The following is an 18,624-nucleotide window of genomic DNA, read 5'->3' as shown; positions in this document are numbered from 1 at the left end:
GCCACGTGTGTGCACGAGGTGTGAGCGGCTGCAGACTCTGTTGGCAGCGAGGCGGCTCGTGAGTGTTTCCGAGAGTCTTTGCGCTCGGTACACCAGGATTCTAGAGACGGATGAGGAGATCCTGGGAACTTCCTAACCAGCCCCTCCCTTTGAAGCGGGTAACCCGGAGCCCGCAGACGTGACGGGGGCGGCGCGCGTCGCCTGCCGGTGGCACTGCCGTTCCAGACCGAGGCCGAGGCTCCCCTCGCCGAAGGACGGAAGTCTGAAGCCCCTCGGAACTTGGAGTCTGGGTCGCTCTGTTTTGCGAAGTGAGGGCCAGACAACCACGTGGCCTCTAGAAAGTGACTCTTCAAAACTTTCTCGAGGGGGTCTTTGGGGCCACCTGAGTTTGGCTGACGCGAAATGTATAGTTGGAGCAACGTAACTTTCAGGACTTAAGTAACGTGAGCTCTTTAGATGACACGTAACGCATTAAGTCACCACCTCGCCGAGGGGCATTGGTGTTGCCGCCGGGTAGACTGAGGAGACCTCGGCCCGAGGCTTTGACCCCGCGCGTCCAGAAGACGGCCCTGGGGGGCCTCCGTCCCGTCAGCAGAACGGATCCGAGGACACACAGCCCCGCGGTGCCAGCAGCAAAGTTCGTGGAGGCGGAAGGACGCCGGCAGGACGCGAGGGGCGGGAGCCGAGGGAGAGCGGTGCCCGCCGGGTGTCGGGCTTCTCGCGTCGCTAACCGGGGGCCCGAGTGGCTGCCGCTCGAGGTGGGCGTTTCTCGGAGGCTTCTTCGGTCCGGGGTGTCCCGCCACGGCACCCTGAGCCCCAGGGAGATTTTAGTAGGGTCGGGCGGGGCGCGAGTCCCGCGAACTTGCACTTGCCCGACTTGGCAGCCGTCCGGGCCTGTCCGCTCGGAGCCGGCGCTCGCGATTCTGTCTCGGAGCGCCGCCGGGCCCCTCTGGCGGCCTCCCGGCCGGCCGCGACTTCCTCTGGCGGCCTCCAGCCGTCCTTCTAGAACCCAGCCGACCGCCTCCTCTGACACGCTCACAGTTGTTCTCCAGGAAACGACGGCCCGCTTTGTTCGGTTTTGGAGGAAGTTTGCCGGATGCCTAGGTCTGAATAATCGTACTTTGTTTTTCTTTGTTTTGTTTTTTTTTATATTTATTTATTTATTTTGAGAGAGGGAGAGGGAGGGGCAGCCTGGGAGATTCTCGAGCAGGCTCTGTGCTGTCAGCAGGGAGCCCGATGTGGGGCTCCGGCCCCACAACCACGGGCCCCACAACCATGAGATCGTGACCTGAGGTGAAATCAGCAGCCGGAAGCTTAACCGACTGAGACACCCGGGTGCGCCTGTTAGTTTTTCTTTCACGTAAAACTGATACTTTGTGAGAGAAACCGCCGGGGCGGCCTGCAGATCGAGCGGTGGCAAGACGGCTTTCCTCGGGACCACCCCGAGGTGTGCGGCAGAAATGTGTTGTACCCGCCCAAGAGCCGCTGTGGCCTGACATGAGTAACTACTGCGCAGCGGCTACGCCTGCTCTGATCCGGGTCCGGTTCGGTGCCACTGCCCCGGTTCGTGCGAGGGCACCAGCACTTCTGACCGCCGTCGGCCGAGCGCAGGTGTCATCGGAGGGGAAAAGGCCGATCACGCTTCGCTGGGATTCTGAAAATAACCTTGGCCTTCCGAACCCCCCGAAAGAGTCTCCGTTTCGTCGGGATTCCGTGGACCACACCTCTGCCCTCCGCTGGTTCGGCGCGTGCCTAGACTGGAGATGCGGAAAACAGGTTTTCTTCTCAAGGAAGAGCGGAGCTCAGAGAAGTCGAGTGGCCTGCCACCGTGTGGCTCAGCGAGCGGCGCGGCTGCGCCCTGACGCTCCGGGGCCGGGGCCGGGGCCGGGGCCGGGCTAGGCTAGGCTTCCACTCGTTTCCATCGCACCTTTTGGCCGCCTGCCAGTGTGGGACGCGCTCTTTCTGGATAGAAGGAAAATCTGCCAGGAAGGCTATATACGTTTTCTTCTCCGTCTTGTTGTATTTTGCTTCTCCCCCGCCCCCCCGCCCCGGACCTCGGTGAATTTACTAGTTCTAATAATTTGTAGGCTCTCAGACTTTCTAGTCAGTTTTTCTAGTTATTTTTCATGATCAAGATAAATATGAATAAACGTTTAAAATATGTATATTTTTTATCTTTATATATTTTTTAAACGTTTATTCGTATTTATTTTGATTTTTTTTTTAACGTTTACTTATTTTTGAGAGACAGACAGACAAAGTGCGAGCTGGGAAGGAGCAGAGAGAGGGAGACACAGAATCCGAAGCAGGCTCCAGGCTCCGAGCCGTCAGCACAGAGCCCGACGCGGGGCTCGAACCCCCAAACTGTGACATCATGACCTGAGCCGGACGCTTAACCGACTGAGCCAGCCACCCAGGCGCCCCAACAGTATTTGTAAATAGTGGTAGATTTGTTTCTTCCTGTATGGTCTTTACATTTCACATTCTTGCCTTGGTGTGTTGGCCGTGGCTTTGCTGTAGTGTTGTTTAGAACCACTAAAAACTTGATTCTTTGATCTTCTTTCTGATTTTAGAGAAGGTTTCCAAAGTTTCATAAATAGATGATCTTTGTCCCTAGATGAGATTGGTCCTCAATTTTATTTTCTTGTACTCCTGTTATTTTTTTAAACATCAAGACCTTTTTTTTTTTTTTTAACATCAAGTCTGTATCACTTTCAAGTGAGTTGGATAGCTTTCTCTCTTACGGGCTAAAAGTTGTGTTTATGTATTTAGATATGTAGACTGTATGCCCAACGTGGGGCTTGAACTCACGAAGAATCTCACGCTCTACGGACCGAGTCAGCCAGGTACCCCTAGAAATTTTTTATGAGATGAGACTTAACGGTTTCTTCAAGATTTTGTAAAGCTCACCTGGAATGCGGCCTGGATTTGGTGATTTTAATTTTTTTGCACAAAGTAGATGTTTGGACATGTAATTTAGGCAGTGGACATAGGAATATTCAGAATTTATGAACGTTAGCCAGTTGTGGTCATTTTACTCTTCATATAAAATTGCTTTAAGTTTTTAGGTTTAAAAAAAAAGATCTCTGTATTTGTGATTATTCCCTTTTACCTCACAGGAACTCCCCGTCTTTTCCTGCTTTTGTGACCTATTTCAGAGGTTTGTCTGTATCTTTAGTGCCTTGCATGAAACCAAATTTTGGGGAGCACCGTCAGTTGAGCACTTGAGTTTTCATTCGGTTCAGGGTTTGCAGGACTGGTTCTCAGGATCGGGCCCTGCACACACAGCCCGCTTGGGATTCTCTCTCTCTCTCTCCCTCGCTCTCTGCCCCTCCCCCACCGTCACGCCTGCACCCACGTGCTTTCTCTCCCTCAAAATAAATAAACATTAAAAAAAAGAAACCAGTTTTGGTTTTGTTTTTCTTTTAGGTTGGGTTTTCTGTTTTATTTTTGTGGTTATTGTCTTCCTCAGGTTCTTGCTTGCTCTGGTTATTTTCCAACTTCTTTGGTTGGGTGCTTTCTCCTCCTGGTGTTTGTCTTCTAATAGATACATTGAAGGGTGTATATGTTTATCTGTAACTGTCTCAAGATTTGAAGGCAGCACCTGTGTCGTCATTTAATTCTATTGTTTTCTTTTTCCTTTTCCTATTGTCGTTCTTCATAGATCCTGGATATAGTCTTTGATTATGCATAAATGTCATTAATACTTCACCTCCACGACTTGTCTTCCCGTTGTCTTTTTGGTGGCTTTTGAGCTGACGTTCTTGATTTTGAGATGGTCAAATTGACTAATGTTTTCACTTACAGTTAGTCTTTCTCTACTGTGAGGGTCAAAGATATTTTTACAGTCTTTTCTAACGATCTGTTACTTTATAGACTATGCCTAGGATTACAGTCTATCTGGAATAAATTTGGTTTTGTTTTTGGTATGGTATGAAGTAGGAGGCCAATTGCACTTTTCCCTACTTGAAAAGACTTTTTACTCGAACCTCTTCACAATGCCATTCTGTTCTAAATCGACTGTCCAGAAGTGTGGTGTTCTGTTTACAGATTCTGCATTCTGTCCTTGTGTTCCGGGGGAATACTCAACTAGACCATGCTTTGTCACAGTACTCTTGGATTTGGTTTGTTAATACTTAATTTGTTTGTTTGTTTGTTTGTATCTATATTTATGGCTGAAATGAGCTTTTCATTTTCTTTTTAGTTCCGTTTGTAGCCAGTTTGACTCCAAATTACTTTGCACTTATAAAATGAGTTAGGAAGTATTCTCTTTCTGTTCTGTTGAAGAGTTTGTGTAAGAACTGCCTTTGAAAGTCTGATAGAACTTGCCTGTAAAACCATTCCGGGGTAGGGATTTTCTTTGGGGGGAAATGTTTTAACCATGATATCAGTGTCTGTAGGATTTTTTTTTAACAGCTATTTATGTCTTGAAGAAAGTTTTTGTTTCTCTTAAGATTTTATTCTCGAACTCCCAACCCCAAGATCAAGAGTCACATTGCTCCACCAACTGAGCCGGCCAGGTGTCGTTATGTCTTGAAGAAAGTTTTGATGTTATCTTTTTTTTTTTCTTAAGTTTTTTCTAAAGTTTATTCTTGAGGGAGAGAGACAGAGACACAGAATCTGATGCAGGCTTCAGCTCCAGGCTCTGAGCAGTCAGCACAGAGCCTGACACGGGGTTTGAACTCCCGAGCCGAAGTCAGATACTCAACGGACTGAGCCACCCGGGCACCCTGTGATAAGTTCTCTTTCTAGGGCATATTCATCTTACCCATGTTTTCCAATATATTGGCACAAAGTTGGTAGTGATGTTCTCATCTTTTTAGTTGTTATGTCATTAGTTATAACTTCCTTTTTATTATACTTGTGCCTTTTTGATCTGTCTCTCCTAGACATATGTATAAGTTTTTTAGGGCATATTGGACCAGAACTTTTGTGCCCTTAGTATTTGTCAGGACTACGAGAAATTCCAGATTTTCAGGTCGCTGCTTTTCTCCTATATTTTGATCGACAGGAAGAGAGAGACAGAGAGAGACAGAGCACAAGTGGGGGAGGGGCAGAGAGAGAATGAGACATAGAATCAGAAGCAGGCTCCAGGCCCTGAGCTGTCAGCACAGACCCTGTCCCCGGGGCTCGAACTCACAAACCGTGAGATCATGACCTGAGCCAAAGTCGGATGTTCAACTGACTGAGCCACCCACGCTCCCCTGCCCCCCCCCCCCAATTCTTTACCCATCTCCGCTTTCTTACCAGTTCCTAACTTCCTTCCATGTTGCCCTCTGGAATTCTCAGTTTGTCATCAGAAAATCCCCTTAGTGGGGCACGTAGGTGGCTTCGGTTCAGGTCATGATCTCACGGTTCGTGGGTTCGAGCCCTGCATCAGGCTCTGTGGTGACAGCTCAGAGCCTGGAGCCTGCTTCGGATTCTGTGTCTCCTTCTCTCTCTGCCCCTCCTCTGCTTGTGCTCTGTCGCTCCCTCAAAAATGAACATTGGAAAAAAAAAAAAAATCCCCTAAGTGGTCAATGTTAATTGGTTGAATTGTGCCCCTCCCCCCCCCCCCCCCCCCCCCCCCCCCCACCCAGGATATATTGGAAGTCCTAGCCCACAGGACCTCAGAATGTGACCTTATTTGGAAATAAGGTCTTCATAGAGGTAATCAAGTAAAAATGATGTAATCAGGGCAGGTGCCGGTGTCCTTATAAAAAGGGAACATTTGGGCACGGAGGAAGACTTAAGTGAAGGCACACTGGTTGCTGCTGACCATGTGACTGGAGTGATGCGTCCACAAGCCAGGGAACACAAAAGATGTCACCAAATCCCAGAAACTGGGAGACAGGCCCAGAGTAGAGCCCGCTCACAGCCCTCACAGGGCACCAACCACACTGACACCTTTATTGCGGACTTCTGGCCTCCAGAGCCGAGGGACACACGTTTCTGTCTTAAGCCATCCGGTTCTTGGTGCTTTGTTGTGACGGTCCTGGGAAACTAACGTAGTCAACTCTGTCTCTTAATGATGACTTTTCCTCTGAAGCCCTCTCAAGCGGTGGTGGTCTGTTTCCACAGGCCTAGGGAAGGACCCCCTTCCTTTCATTGCCATCTCAAGCTACGCTTCCTGTCTCCTTCCTGGCAAGACCTCCCGACTTTGAATTTCATGTTACCAAATATCAACCAGTCACCCAATTATTGCAGTCATCTTAGTGATTTCTGGGTCATTCCTCATTTCCGCCCCCCCCCCCCACCCCCCGAGAGAGAGAGGAGAGTGCGAGTGAGCAAGGGGCAGAGAGAATCCCACGAGAGGGAGAGAGCGTGGAGCCCAAAGTGGGGCTCGAACCCGGGAACCATGAGATCGTGACCTGAGCCAAAGTTGGACACTTAACCGAGGCTGAGCCACCCAGGCACCCTGGGTCGTTCCTCATTTTTAAAATTTTAGGTCCTGGTTCACTGTCACTATCTGACACTATTGCTGTTTTAATTTTCGGTGATTCAGAAGACACTTAAATGGGCCTTCTAGTAGCCTGACATTTCTGTTCCTTGTATCTTTCTTACAGTGGTATTATCTTTAGCTACTCAATCTTATGGTTAGACCTTGACATTTCCAATCGTGCAACCCACATATAATCTCAAATTCAGAGTTAAGCGTTAACTACCACCTTCTACCCTCTCAGCTCATTCCTTTAGGACCCTCCTCTTGCTCTGTCATTTGGCCCATCTACGGTCGTTGATTCGACTCAGTTCGCCTTCTTGAACACCTTTTTTTCTTCAGCCACTTTTAATTTCCATGTGCAATTGTTGTAATTACTTCTTCCTTGTTAATATTCCGTCTCTCTTGGCCCTCTTGCTTTATTCCCCTCCCACCTTTTTTATTGCAGCAAAACTGTAACCCTGATTAAATGTGACACCTAAGACACCTAAGCAGCTGAATGTGGTCTAGAAAAGCAGTGAATGGGTCTTACTTGAAGTTCACAGCCTCGGCATTCAAGTGCATCCTTTTGCCACAGCTGCGACTGTGCTGCTCCCACGGTGGCCTCATCCTCTGCTCCCCACCCCTAGCACTTGATGATTCCAGGACACTCCAGGACCCCTCCTCATCTCTCCCACCTCTTCTCCTCATTCCTGCTTTCCAGTGATTGATTCCCTTTTTCTTTAAACACAATATCTTTATTTTTATTTAATTTTATTTATTTATCTATTTAGACCCAAGTTAGTTAGCATATAGTGGAATAATGATTTCAGGAAGATTCCAGTGATTCATCCCCCATGTATAACACCCAGTGCTCATCCCAACAAGTGTCTTCCTTAGTGCCCCTTACCCATGTAGCCCACCCCCCACCCCAACCCCTCCAGCAACCCTCAGTTTGTTCTCTGTATTTAAGAGTCTCTTCCATTTTGTCCCCCTCGTTTTTATATTTTTGGTTCCCTTCCCCTATGATCCTCTGTTTTGTGTCTTAAAGTCCTCATATGAGTGAAGTCATATGCTATTTGTCTTTTCTCTAATTTCACTTAGCATAAAACCCTCCAGTTCCATCCACGTAGTTGCAGATGGCAAGATTTCATTCTTTTTGATTGCTGAGTAATACTCCATTGTGTATATATACCACATCTTATCCTGCTTTGGTTATCTGGGCTTCCTGAATCAGTCAATTGGTATATTTCATCAGTTCTGGAATTGCTCAGCCTTTAGGTCAAATACTGTCTCTGTGATATGTTTTCCTCTTCTGGGAATTCAATTCAGTGTGAAATTGTCTCACCTTGTCCTTTGTTTCTTAATGTCTCCTTTGCATTTTCCATAACTTCTTTTTACCTATATATTTCTGTTTGAGCTGCTGTTAAAGCTAAGTTCTTAATTTTATCAATTTTATTTTCCAGTTTTAGAAGTTCTGTTTGTTCCTTTTTATTTTACTGTCCCTTAAAATTTTCTCTTCCTTGCAGATCATTTGGGCTTGTCTTTTATTTACATTTTCTTAAATTTATTTTGAGAGAGAGTGTGTGTGAGTGAGCAGGGGAGGGACACGGAGATGGAGAGAGAGAGAGAGAGAGAGAGAGAATATCTCAAGCAGGTTCGATTTCACAAATGGTGAGATCATGACCTGAGTGGAAACCAAGAGCCAGTCGCTCAACCAAGTGAGCCACCTAGGTGTCCCTGGGCTTGCCTTTTGTATTTCTTTATACAGAGTAAGCATAATTTTATAGTATAGGTCCAATAATTCCAGCATCTGAATTCTTTGGGGGTATCAGTCTGTGTCCAGTTAGGAAAATAGAAACCATTTAGATGTTTCAAGCAGAGAAAGATGTAGTGAAGTAGTTGCAAAGGTGCTGGAACAGTGTGGGGAGGAGGGCTTGTTACCTGGTTGTGCCTGGGGGCGTGGCTGCCGCGGCCTAGAAATTTCCTGTAGCCACCCTCTGTGCGCCTGCCCGCCTCTGTCTTTTCCTACTCCCTTTTCACTTCCCACCAGTGCTTCCCTTTGGGATGACTTAGCAAGACTCCAGCTGGCAAGAAGTCTTGTATGTGTAGTTTCAGACCTTGAACCCCTCTGCAACAGAGGCGGAAAAGAGCTGAATACCAACAGACAGATCTGGAACTGGGTGTATGCCATCTGTTGTTTTTGCTGTTGGTTCTTGCTCCCAGAGTCTTGTTTGTCTTTGTGTGCCTGGTTATTTTTGGGTACTGGCATTTCAAAATTACTTGTAATAATTTGAAGCCTTGAGACTTTTCATTTGCTTGTCTGATCCCTGGGAGCTCTACCTGTCTGGGATGTGGGATTACAAAAACAGTTGACTCCTGGGACTTTCTTTCCTAAGGTTTGGCTTAGTAGACATGAGGATGTTAAATTACCTAGATACCTGTTTTTTTCATTTTAATAATGATTGATTATTAGGGCTGCAGTTGGTTCATTGATTCAGCAGGTATTTGAGGCTCTAAATGTTGGGGTGAGTCAGTGAAGTGAAACAAATTTGGGAGATGGTTGTATACTTAGGGGTGGTACAAACTTAAGTCCTGTGTACTGTGGGAAGGTGACAAGCTCTGTGGGAAGATAGAACAGGACAAGGGGAGTTGGGAACACGGATGGGCGGACTGCAGTTGGCAGGCTGTCGCTGTGAAGGTGACATTTAAATGAAGTGAACTAGACGGACATCAGCAGAAGAGTAGCTCCAGACCCAGCACCAGTACAGACGCCTTGAAAGAGGCAGGGTGGGAGGCTGGTGTGGGGGCCAGGGGCAGTGAGGACAAGTAGAAGAGGGAAGAAGAGCAGAGTGGGGCCTTGCCGGGACCCTAGTTCAAATGAATTGGGATTTCAATAGCAAAGGATCTTTTTTTTTTTTTAAGATTTTATTTTTAAGTAATCTCTACACCCAATGTGGGACTCGAACTTACAACCCCGAGATCAAGAGTTGCATGCTGTACTGGCTGAGCCAGCCAGGTGCCCCTTTTTCTCATCCTTAAAATGCTTACGTATATACAACATAAGAATATATATATATATTGAGTATGTGTATATATATATATGAGTATATATATATATACACTCATCTACCATGGAACAATCATGATTGTTTTTCATGAAGAGAGTTGCTCTAAGTCTTAAAGCACCGTTTTTCAGCCTCCTGAAAAGTTTTTATATCTGCCGCAAAGTTTTAGATCTGTGCCCCTCGGGTGACCCTCAGGTTGCAGTGTTGAGAAGAACTCTAGAGGATTGAGGACCAGCGCTGACGGTGTGTTTCTCAGTTATACTTAAGTGCTTAGGAGCGTGTTGGCAATTCCCAGGTGCGAAGAGGGCTAGTGGGTAATTAGTCTCTGAATAATCAGTCTGGTGCTTTAATAGAGTCTGTGCAGGGAGGAGCGAACGCAGTGCAGCCTTTCTCTCCCATCTCATTTATTTACACTTTTGGTTTTAAATTGAATTTCATTAAAATGGACTAGCCAAATATCTGAGTATGTTAACAGCTTTTGGGGAGGGGGAAGCAATTCAGACAAGCCCTTGCTAGTGGTGTTGATAAAGTAGTTATTCATTTGGATATTTTGTTATTACTTTACTTTTTTATGGAGGAAGGAACATAGAGACATTATTAAGATACAGGTGTACAGAACAGCGATTTATCTCCAAAGCAAATACCTATAATTCATACATTAATGGTGGGAATGTAAAATGGTGTATCCTCTTTGGAAAGCCCTTTGGTAGTTCCTTAGAAAGTTAAACAGAGTAACCATATAACCTGGCAATTCTCCTAGGTTTACACTAGCAGCAGCAGCCCTGATGCCCCAGAGTGGATAAACAGACTGATCCATCTGTTAGATCCGTCTGATTGAAGGGAGTATCATTCATCCCTAAATGGGAATGCTACAACAGCGGGACCTTGAAAACCTCAAGTAAAAGAAGCCAGTTCAAAAGGCCATGGGATTCTCTTTGCATTAAATGTTGAGAATAGGCAAGTGCATGGGCACCTGGCTGGCTCAGTAGGTTCAGTGTCCGACTTCAGGGTCAGGTCGTGATCTCGTCGTGGTTCATGAGTTCGAGCCCCATGTCAGGCTCTGTGCTGACAGCTCAGAGCCTGGAGCCTGCTTCGGATTCTGTGTCTCCCTGTCTCTGCCCCCCTTCCCTGCCCACACTCCATGTGTGTGTGTGTGTCTATCTCTTTCAAAAATAAATAAACATTAAAAAAAAAAAGAAGAATAGGCAAGTGCATAGAGACACAGTAGGTCACTGCCAGGACTAGGGTTAGGGTCGGGCAATAGGGCTGGGGAGTGACTGCTAACGGGCATGAGATTTCTTTTTGGGGTGATGAAAATGTTCTGGGATTAGATAGGATAACTGCACAACTCTATTAATATGCCAGAACCCACCGAATGATTAAAAGGGTGAGTTTTTATGGAATGTAAGTTATCTCTCTGCTGTTTTTGTAAAAAAGCAAAGCAAGCACATCCATGTGTTTGGGTTAAAAGAGAAGAATATAGGCAGTGCCCCAGAAGGCCCCCCCCCTCCCCCGCATCCCCCCAGCCGGTGCGCCAAGTTATCCTTGGGGAGATAGCAGCTGCTTCTGCAGCAACTGTCTGCTTCTCAGAAGAAGCCACTGTTTCAGACGAAGCCTGAAGCTTTATGCCCAGCATTTGCCAGGCCTAGCGGGGCACTTTTTGCAAAGTACCGTCTTAATCAGACGCTTCTTTGTGATTTTATGGTGCCAGTGTGACCTACCTTTCAAAACAGGTAGCTATGCACTTGCTCTTTTTTTTTCATAGAAATAATATGGAGTTTAAAGTTTTTAAAGAGTTTTTTGAAGTAGCATACATATTATTGTTAGATCTCTTGCTTAATCAGCATGGACTTTATTAACTATTAAATACTTCTTATTTTATCTGCTTAATCATAGCTGCTCTCCCACTCTTCCCCCCCCCCCCCCCGCCCCACCCCACGCTGGAGAGATGGGTTATTAATACTATCTTTTGGGGGAGCCAGATTAACATTAATATTTCTCTCATTCTACATGACGTTTCTGGGCTTAAATTTTATTTTATTTATTTTTTTATAAAAGTTTATTTATTTTTTTAAGTAGCGCCTGGACCTCACGCGGGGCTCAGACTCCTAACCCCAAGATCAGAAGTTGCATGTTCCACCAACTGACCCAGTCGGGTGCCCTTGAACTTAAAGTTTTAAAAGAAGCTACCCCTACATGTTTTTATATGCTTTCAAGTATTTTAAACTCAAACTCAGGTCAATGTTGATTCCTTTGCCTTTCAGCGATGTCTTGGCATTGCCCATTTTTAAGCAGGAAGATTCCAGCCTTCCGTTGGATGGTGAGACTAAACACCCACCCTTTCAGTATGTGATGTGCGCCGCCACCTCGCCAGCCGTCAAACTGCACGACGAGACGCTCACTTACTTGAACCAAGGTTGGTATGGCTGGATCGTGTTTTGCCGGAAGAACTTCGATATATCCACGGTGGCACTACAGCCTAGTCTGCTGGTAACACCTTGAAATTCGATTATGTTTCTTAAGTTCGACAGCTTCAGTTAACAGAAATTGTAGGAATTTTACTGTGAGCCAACGAGGTAAAAGTTTGTGGAAGCCGATTTGCATCAATAAGGTCTGTGGAACAAGATCTATTACAGGGTTTTTCAGACCAAATCCAGAGGAGGAGCAAGTAGGAAAGGATGTCAGTTATTTTTAGGAACCCTGGTTTCAATATGGAACTTGAGAATGAATCAGAAATCCAGCTAGCAAGGAACCTGGGTCTCAGGCCTGAAGCAGGTTTGTGCTGAAAATAGACAAGCTGCAGCAGGATGGAGTCTGTGGCTGAAATAAACCGTGTCAAATTTTGTCCACCCGTATCTTGTCTGCACTTGATGAGAATATTATGTTTCGGTGATCTGAAAATGAGAGCTGGCAGAGTGGAAAACGGATGTGGGTGTAGAATTTACTTTTGGAAATTATAAGGGATTTTTTCTGAGGTACCTTTAGCAGTCTGGGCATGGGCCAATGTGACTGACCAAATTAAACAAAAGTACTTTGTTACACAGCTATTCATTTGTTGGATATACATACTGAAAGCATGTTGCTCCTTTGGTTTTCTTTTAAATCTAAAGTTTCCTTTTTTTTTTTTAAAGTTTATTTTTTGAGAGTGAGAGAGTGAGCAAGGGAGGGCGGGGGGCAGTGGAGGGGAGAGAGAGAGAATCAATCCCAAGCAGGCTCCGCACTGACAGTGCAGTGGGGCCCAGACTCACGAGCCGTGGGATCACGACCTGTGCCGAAATCAAGAGCCACCCAGGCACCCCTGAACTTCTATTCTTGTAAAAACAGTAGTACATACTCTCATTGTAGAAGGATTGGGAAATACCTCAAGAGATAAAGATGAAAATTGACTGTAGCTGCATCCCACCAAGAATACTTTTTAGTATTTTAAATGTTATTTTAGGTGTATTTTCTTGTGTATATTTCAACAAAATTGGATTTAACACCTGTTTGCTTAAGATATATTATGATTATTTTCCCATCATTAAATAGGATCTTTAATTCCTTGAACTGTGAGCTGTAGATTTTAGATTATTATGAAATAATAGTATTCTGAAATATGGAAGAGTAACTTATGCTAGCCTTTCATTTGATCTATAAATTTAGGATCCATGAGGTTTTACAACCCAGGTTATTCTACCATAGCACCCATAGCAGTACCCTAATTTTGGTGTTAATATTGTTTGGGTAGGCCTTCTGTTGTTTGAGACTTAAGTGTCATATTTGAAAGAACCTTAAGTGTATATGGTAACCTGTTTTAGATATAAAAAAAATATCAGAAGAAACTATGTAGGGGCGTGGATATCCACTGTAGCTTTATTTCTAATGACAAGGGAGTCACGTGCATTTCTCTTACTTGGGGAATAGTTGAGTAAGTTCTGTTGCGTGCATACCATGGGATGAACGAGTACACCCAGACCCCTGTTTAAAGGAATGTGTTGGATGTGTCTGTCTGTTGGCCTGGGGAAACATCCATAATTTATCACTGTTACTATTAAACTGGGAAAAGATCTCTCATGTTGATAAAAGTTTCCAGCCACCATCTATAGTCATAATGTATTAGACTGACGTTTGCTGAGTGTTTACAAAGTGTGAAGCATTGTACTAAGTACTATACGTGTGTTATTTAGTTCCCCAATAACTCCTGAAGTTTTATTAACCCATTTTAGGAGTGCCTGACTGGCTGTCCGTAGAACAGGAGACTCTTGATCTTGGGGTCATGAGTTCAAGCCCCCTGTCGGGCATAGAGCTTACTTAAAAAATGCATTTTACAGATTCGTAAGACAAGGTGAGAACAGTTGATTAAATTGAATTAATGGCTATGATGCACTTACAAGCTAGCCAACACATAGGAAGTCCAATATGACCTTTATTGCTGTTCCTGTCACTTACAACTAAGTAGCTTTAATGGTTTCTGATCACACTGGAAACCAACTATTTAGACCTTGGTTGATGTGTTAGTTTCCTGTTGCAGCTGGATGAGCAGTTTTTGCAAATTGCGAGAACCCAACCTGGTACTAGATACCGGTTCCGTGACTCAGGAAGTTTGCCAGGTTTATTGGGAAGTGTATTATTACAAGCTTTTAAATAAGCCAGTCAGAGTTTTAAACTGTAGAAATAGCATTTTTGCACTGCTTAGGAACTGTGGTGGGCAGAATAATTGTTCCCCAAAGATGTCCATGCCCTAATCCCCAGAACCTGTGAATATTTTACCTTATATAGCAAAAAGGACTTTGAAGATGTGGTTAAATAAAGAGTGTTAGGGGCGCCTAATGGCACATGTGACACTTGGTCTCAGGGTGGTGAGTTCAAGCCCCACATTAGGGGTAGAGATTACATTAAAAAAATAGTAATAAAGGGTGTCGGGATGGAGAGATTATCCTGAATTATATAGGTGGTCCCAGTGAAATCACAAGCGTCCTTATAGAGAGGGAGGTAGGAGAGTCGGAGTCAGATTTGAAGACCGAGGAAGAGGCCATGAGCCAAGGGATATTAGTGGCATCAAAAACAAAACAAAAAAACCCCAAAAACCACAAGGAAGTGGATTCTACCCTAAGGCCTCCAAAAGGAACACAGTCCTGCTGACTGCTTGATGTTGGCCCAGTAGACCTATGCTGGACTTCTGAATTCCAGAACTGTGTGATAATAAGTTTGTATAGTTTCAGGCCACTGAGTTTGTCGAAATTTGTTATAGCGGCAGTAGACAACTATGACGTCAGCCGAAGCAAATGTGTACCAGGTGGCTGATCTCCAGGCTGGTGCGGAGTAGGCCACTGCTGTGTGTATCAGAGCTGTTTCCACAAGGTGGGCATCATCTACTCTTAGAGTCTAGATGAAAACACTTGCATCATATGGTACCGCCTCCTTGCTTACCTCTGAAGGCCTTGCCAAAGCTGGGTCTCGAAAGGGCATCTCACCAAGTCTGAGCTCTTGTGCTTGTGCATGTGTGTGCGTGTGTGTGTGTGTGTGTGTGTGTGCGCTTGCGCATGTACGTATATTCACATATGTGAACTGTACACACATGTATAATGCATATATGTGAATATAGTGTATTTGTGGAGCACCCGTTAATGACGGAGTAAGAGGTATCCTAGACTGTTGCGATGCTGTCAAACAAGGAAACGAATGTAATGCGTTGCGGTTCCTTGCAAAGGAGTCGTAATGCAATTTAAACAGCTCTAGATTGAATTAGTTCTTAATTTCGGCATAGACCGGTAAGCCATTTAAACTAAGAAGGATTTTGAAATCTTATTACCTGTAATATTGCACAGTGGTGGATAAAGCATTATATTAAATGAACCCTGTGCAAAATGATACAATTGTATAACCAGCCCTTGCAAACCAGGCTGTTTTTCTCTTTGGCATAGCACTTTGGGAGTGTTTATCGTAATACGGTATTTATTCAGCTGCTAAGGAAAAGATGGTTAATTCTTGGCATTTTACTCAGGGCTTTTTGAATATAAAGTTTACTCCCAGGAGAGGGTCCTGAGGGCCTCGTGTTGGAGAGAGTACTGATGGACTGGCTGTTGGGAGCTTCACATACGCAGTGGCTCCCCAACTGTAGCATGCTTTGGGGTTACCCGGAGGGCTTGTCAAAACATGATCGCTGTGCCCCATAGAGCTTCTGTCTCTAGAGGTCTGGAGTAGGGCCGGAGAATTTGCATTTCTGACAAGTTTCCAGGTGATGCCGCTGCTGCTGGTCTGGGGACCCCTGCTTACATATTTTAATCACTTTGAATATTCAGGCAAGTATGCAAGCTTCCTTCACCACTGCCTTATGGATGGGTCTCCTCAGTTGAGTGTTGGCACGTGCTTGTGCCATTCTTTGGCTGTAGCTCGGTCACTGCCGGTAGGTAGCCTACCCTTAAAGTTCATTGCTCACCTTCTGCCTCTTGGGCAGCTATTGCTGAAGAATATTTGCCATTGCATAAAACCATAAAGAAAAGATAAATTCTGTGTAGTCTTAACGTCCTAGGCAGGTGTAAATTGGAACGAGTTTTTCAAGTTGTATTCGATGCCTCGGAGCGTCAGTTTTTGTACTGTTTTGAACAATAGAAGTACAGAGTTTAAAAACTATATTTGTATCTTCCTGTTTATGCTTGAGCAGCTAACCTCCTCTGCCCTTAGGTGACAAGAATTAGTCTCCCTTTGCGAAGTGAAAGACTGTAGTCTAAATGCTGCGGAGCCCCGGAGGGTGGCGTAAAGGCAGCTGGCTCTCCCCTGGGGTGGGGATCTGGCTGCAGTTGGGCCGCCCCTTGTCTTACAGCTGCACCTGAGTCCTTGATGCTTCCCTCCTTATGGGAGGGATGTGACTGCTGAACCCCTTGATTTTCCCAGGTCAGCTTTTCGCTGCTGTCGGATGAGAAATACCTACTCATTGGAAGGCCAACTTCTATTTGGAGAACCCAGGTTTTAGGCCCTAGGAAATAGCATGTCTGTTGGATTAAAAATACTGTTAAAAAAAGAGAAGAGAGAGAAGAAAACCAATATGTAAGAAATAAAAACTCGGAAAGAAAAAGCAAAATACTGTTAAATGATAGAAGTTTCAAAAAAGAATATATTTCTTGTTAATTTCATTTTACAGCTGTGCATTTCCCTGAGGTTAGCTGTGGTTCTTGTTACAGATTCAAGTTCTATATTAGGACCTTAGAAATCAATTCTTTGAACTTAGCCATGGGGAGGGGAGGGGTGGGGGACTGTCACAGCTTGGGCTCCATTTGCTCTGGAGTCCATCTGAGGAAGCTAGACTGGGTGGGGATGTGAACTCACAACAATTATAGTTTTCGACTGTCAGTGCTTTTGCATTTGTAAGCCAAAAGAATAAAAAGTCAAAACTTCAGGGGTGCCTGGGTGGCTTAGGTTAAACCTCGGACTCTTGGTTTTGGCTCAGGTCATGATCTCATGGTTCTTGAGATCGAGCCCTGCATTGGGCTCCGTGCTGACAGTGCACTCTGCTTAGGATTCTCTGTCTCCCTCTCTCTGCCCCTCCCCTACTCTTGCGAGCACGTGTGTGTGTGTGTGTGTGTGTGTGTGTGCGCGTGCGTGCGTGCGTGCGTTCATATTCTCTCAATAAAACTTAAAGTCAAAACATGAAAGGTAAGTTCAGAATATAAAGTTGGAAACAGGACTAGTGGGAGCCTGGGTGGTTCCACTGGTTAAGTGTCTGACTCTTGATTTTGGCTCAGGTCATGATCTCACGGTTCGTGGGTTTGAGCCCCACATTGGGCTCTGTGCTGACAGCACGGAGCCTGCTTGGGATTCTCTTGTCTCCCTCTTTGCCCCTCCCCTGCTCTTTCACGCAGGTGCATGCATGCTGTCTCTCAAAAATAAATAAATAGACATTTTTTACAGAGTTTAAAAGAAAATAAGAAAATTAAAATAGGACTAGCAAATCAGAGTACTGCTGTTGTGTTAACTGTATACTCCATTGATACTGGAGTCTTCTTTATATTTCAGTTAAAACCTAGACATGTTTCTGGAAACTATATTATTAAGAGATTTATGGAAGGGGATCAAAGAGAAGGAGAAATTAAACCAATGAAGGCCTGGTTGTTCACTCAGTGAATATCATCTCTTTTTCAAAGATTTTATTTTTAAGTAATCTACACCCAACGTGGGGTTGGAACTCACAAACCTGAGATCAGAAGTCGCTTGCTCTACCTACTTAGGCAGCCAGGCACCCATAGGGAAACCATTTAAAGAGGAGCAAGTGTTACAGAGCCTGTTGTAGAAACTTACTTTGGATTTGAGAATAGAAATCGACAGTGCTTTAATACAGGAGCAACGAAGCCTGAGATCTGTTTGTGAAAACATTGAACTTTGTATTGAGCATAGAGGTGTCCTGTTAGGTTGACTAGGAAAAACCATACAAAGGAAGACAGGAACACGGAGACGTTGTCCTTATTTGATTTTTTTTTTTTTTTTTAAGTTTATTTATTTTGAGAGAGACGGAGACAGCGTGAGTGGGGGAGGGGCGGGGGGGGAGGGGGTGGGAGGAATCCTAAGCAGGCTCCTCGCTGCCAGTACAGAGCCCGATGCGGGCCGAACTCAGGAAACTCAGATCAAGACCTGAGCCTCAACCAAGAGTCAGAGGCTTAACCGACTGAGTCACTCAAGCACCTGATTTGATTTTTTTTCAGTGCTGAGAATTTTGAGATTTTGAGGATCATAAAATAATCCTCACAGGACAAGTTTTCCCTCCCTCCTGGGCAGGTTATTTCTCCCCTGTCCTCACCTACTTGGTTTTTAATTAAACATTTTTTTATTGATCTGATAATTAACACAAACATTTTGTTAATTTGCCTAAATTTTTGTGAAGTTGAGTGTACTTTTAAATGTATAATAGTATAGTTTTTAAAATACCTATTCATATACTTTATTTTAAAATTTATTTCTTACTGTTTTTCTGAGTTTAGATCCATTGTTAAGTATGCTGCAAATTTAACTTTTTAAGAATGTCTTTTGCCATAGTATTATCTAGTGGTAATCTCAATCTGTTGAAAGACTTAAGGACTTTTTCTTAGTAACATACTATATGTAATGGTTTTCCTTCACCAGCCTCGGAGTGATTTGGTTGTGATTTAATAACCTTTTGTTGGGGCGCCTGGGTGGCGCAGTCGGTTA

At 44.7% G+C, this 18,624-nt stretch overlaps 1 protein-coding gene across 9 annotated transcripts in view; it reads left to right on the top strand.

Annotated features, from left to right (window-relative positions):
- Nucleotides 1-18,624, top strand: part of UBP1 (upstream binding protein 1) — a 57,633-nt gene that overhangs the window by 9,717 nt on the left and 29,292 nt on the right. For 8 of the 9 annotated variants that reach the window (XR_007457434.1, XM_049629078.1, XM_049629080.1 and 5 more), the window contains exon 2: nucleotides 11,730-11,881. Coding sequence is in view for 8 of the 9 variants with exons in the window: in XM_049629080.1 (XP_049485037.1) it covers nucleotides 11,730-11,881 (152 nt within the window). In the remaining variant the exon portion in view is untranslated. Of the gene's footprint in view, nucleotides 1-11,729; nucleotides 11,882-14,695; nucleotides 14,806-18,624 lie in introns of those variants that run through there. The other variant, XM_049629077.1, reaches the window with a different exon arrangement.

Source organism: Panthera uncia, chromosome C2 (assembly GCF_023721935.1).
Source record: "Panthera uncia isolate 11264 chromosome C2, Puncia_PCG_1.0, whole genome shotgun sequence".
In the NCBI taxonomy this organism is placed as follows: Eukaryota; Metazoa; Chordata; class Mammalia; order Carnivora; family Felidae; genus Panthera; species Panthera uncia.
The sequence above is the reverse complement of the archived record's forward strand: the minus strand, read 5'-3'. Positions and strand labels throughout refer to the sequence as shown.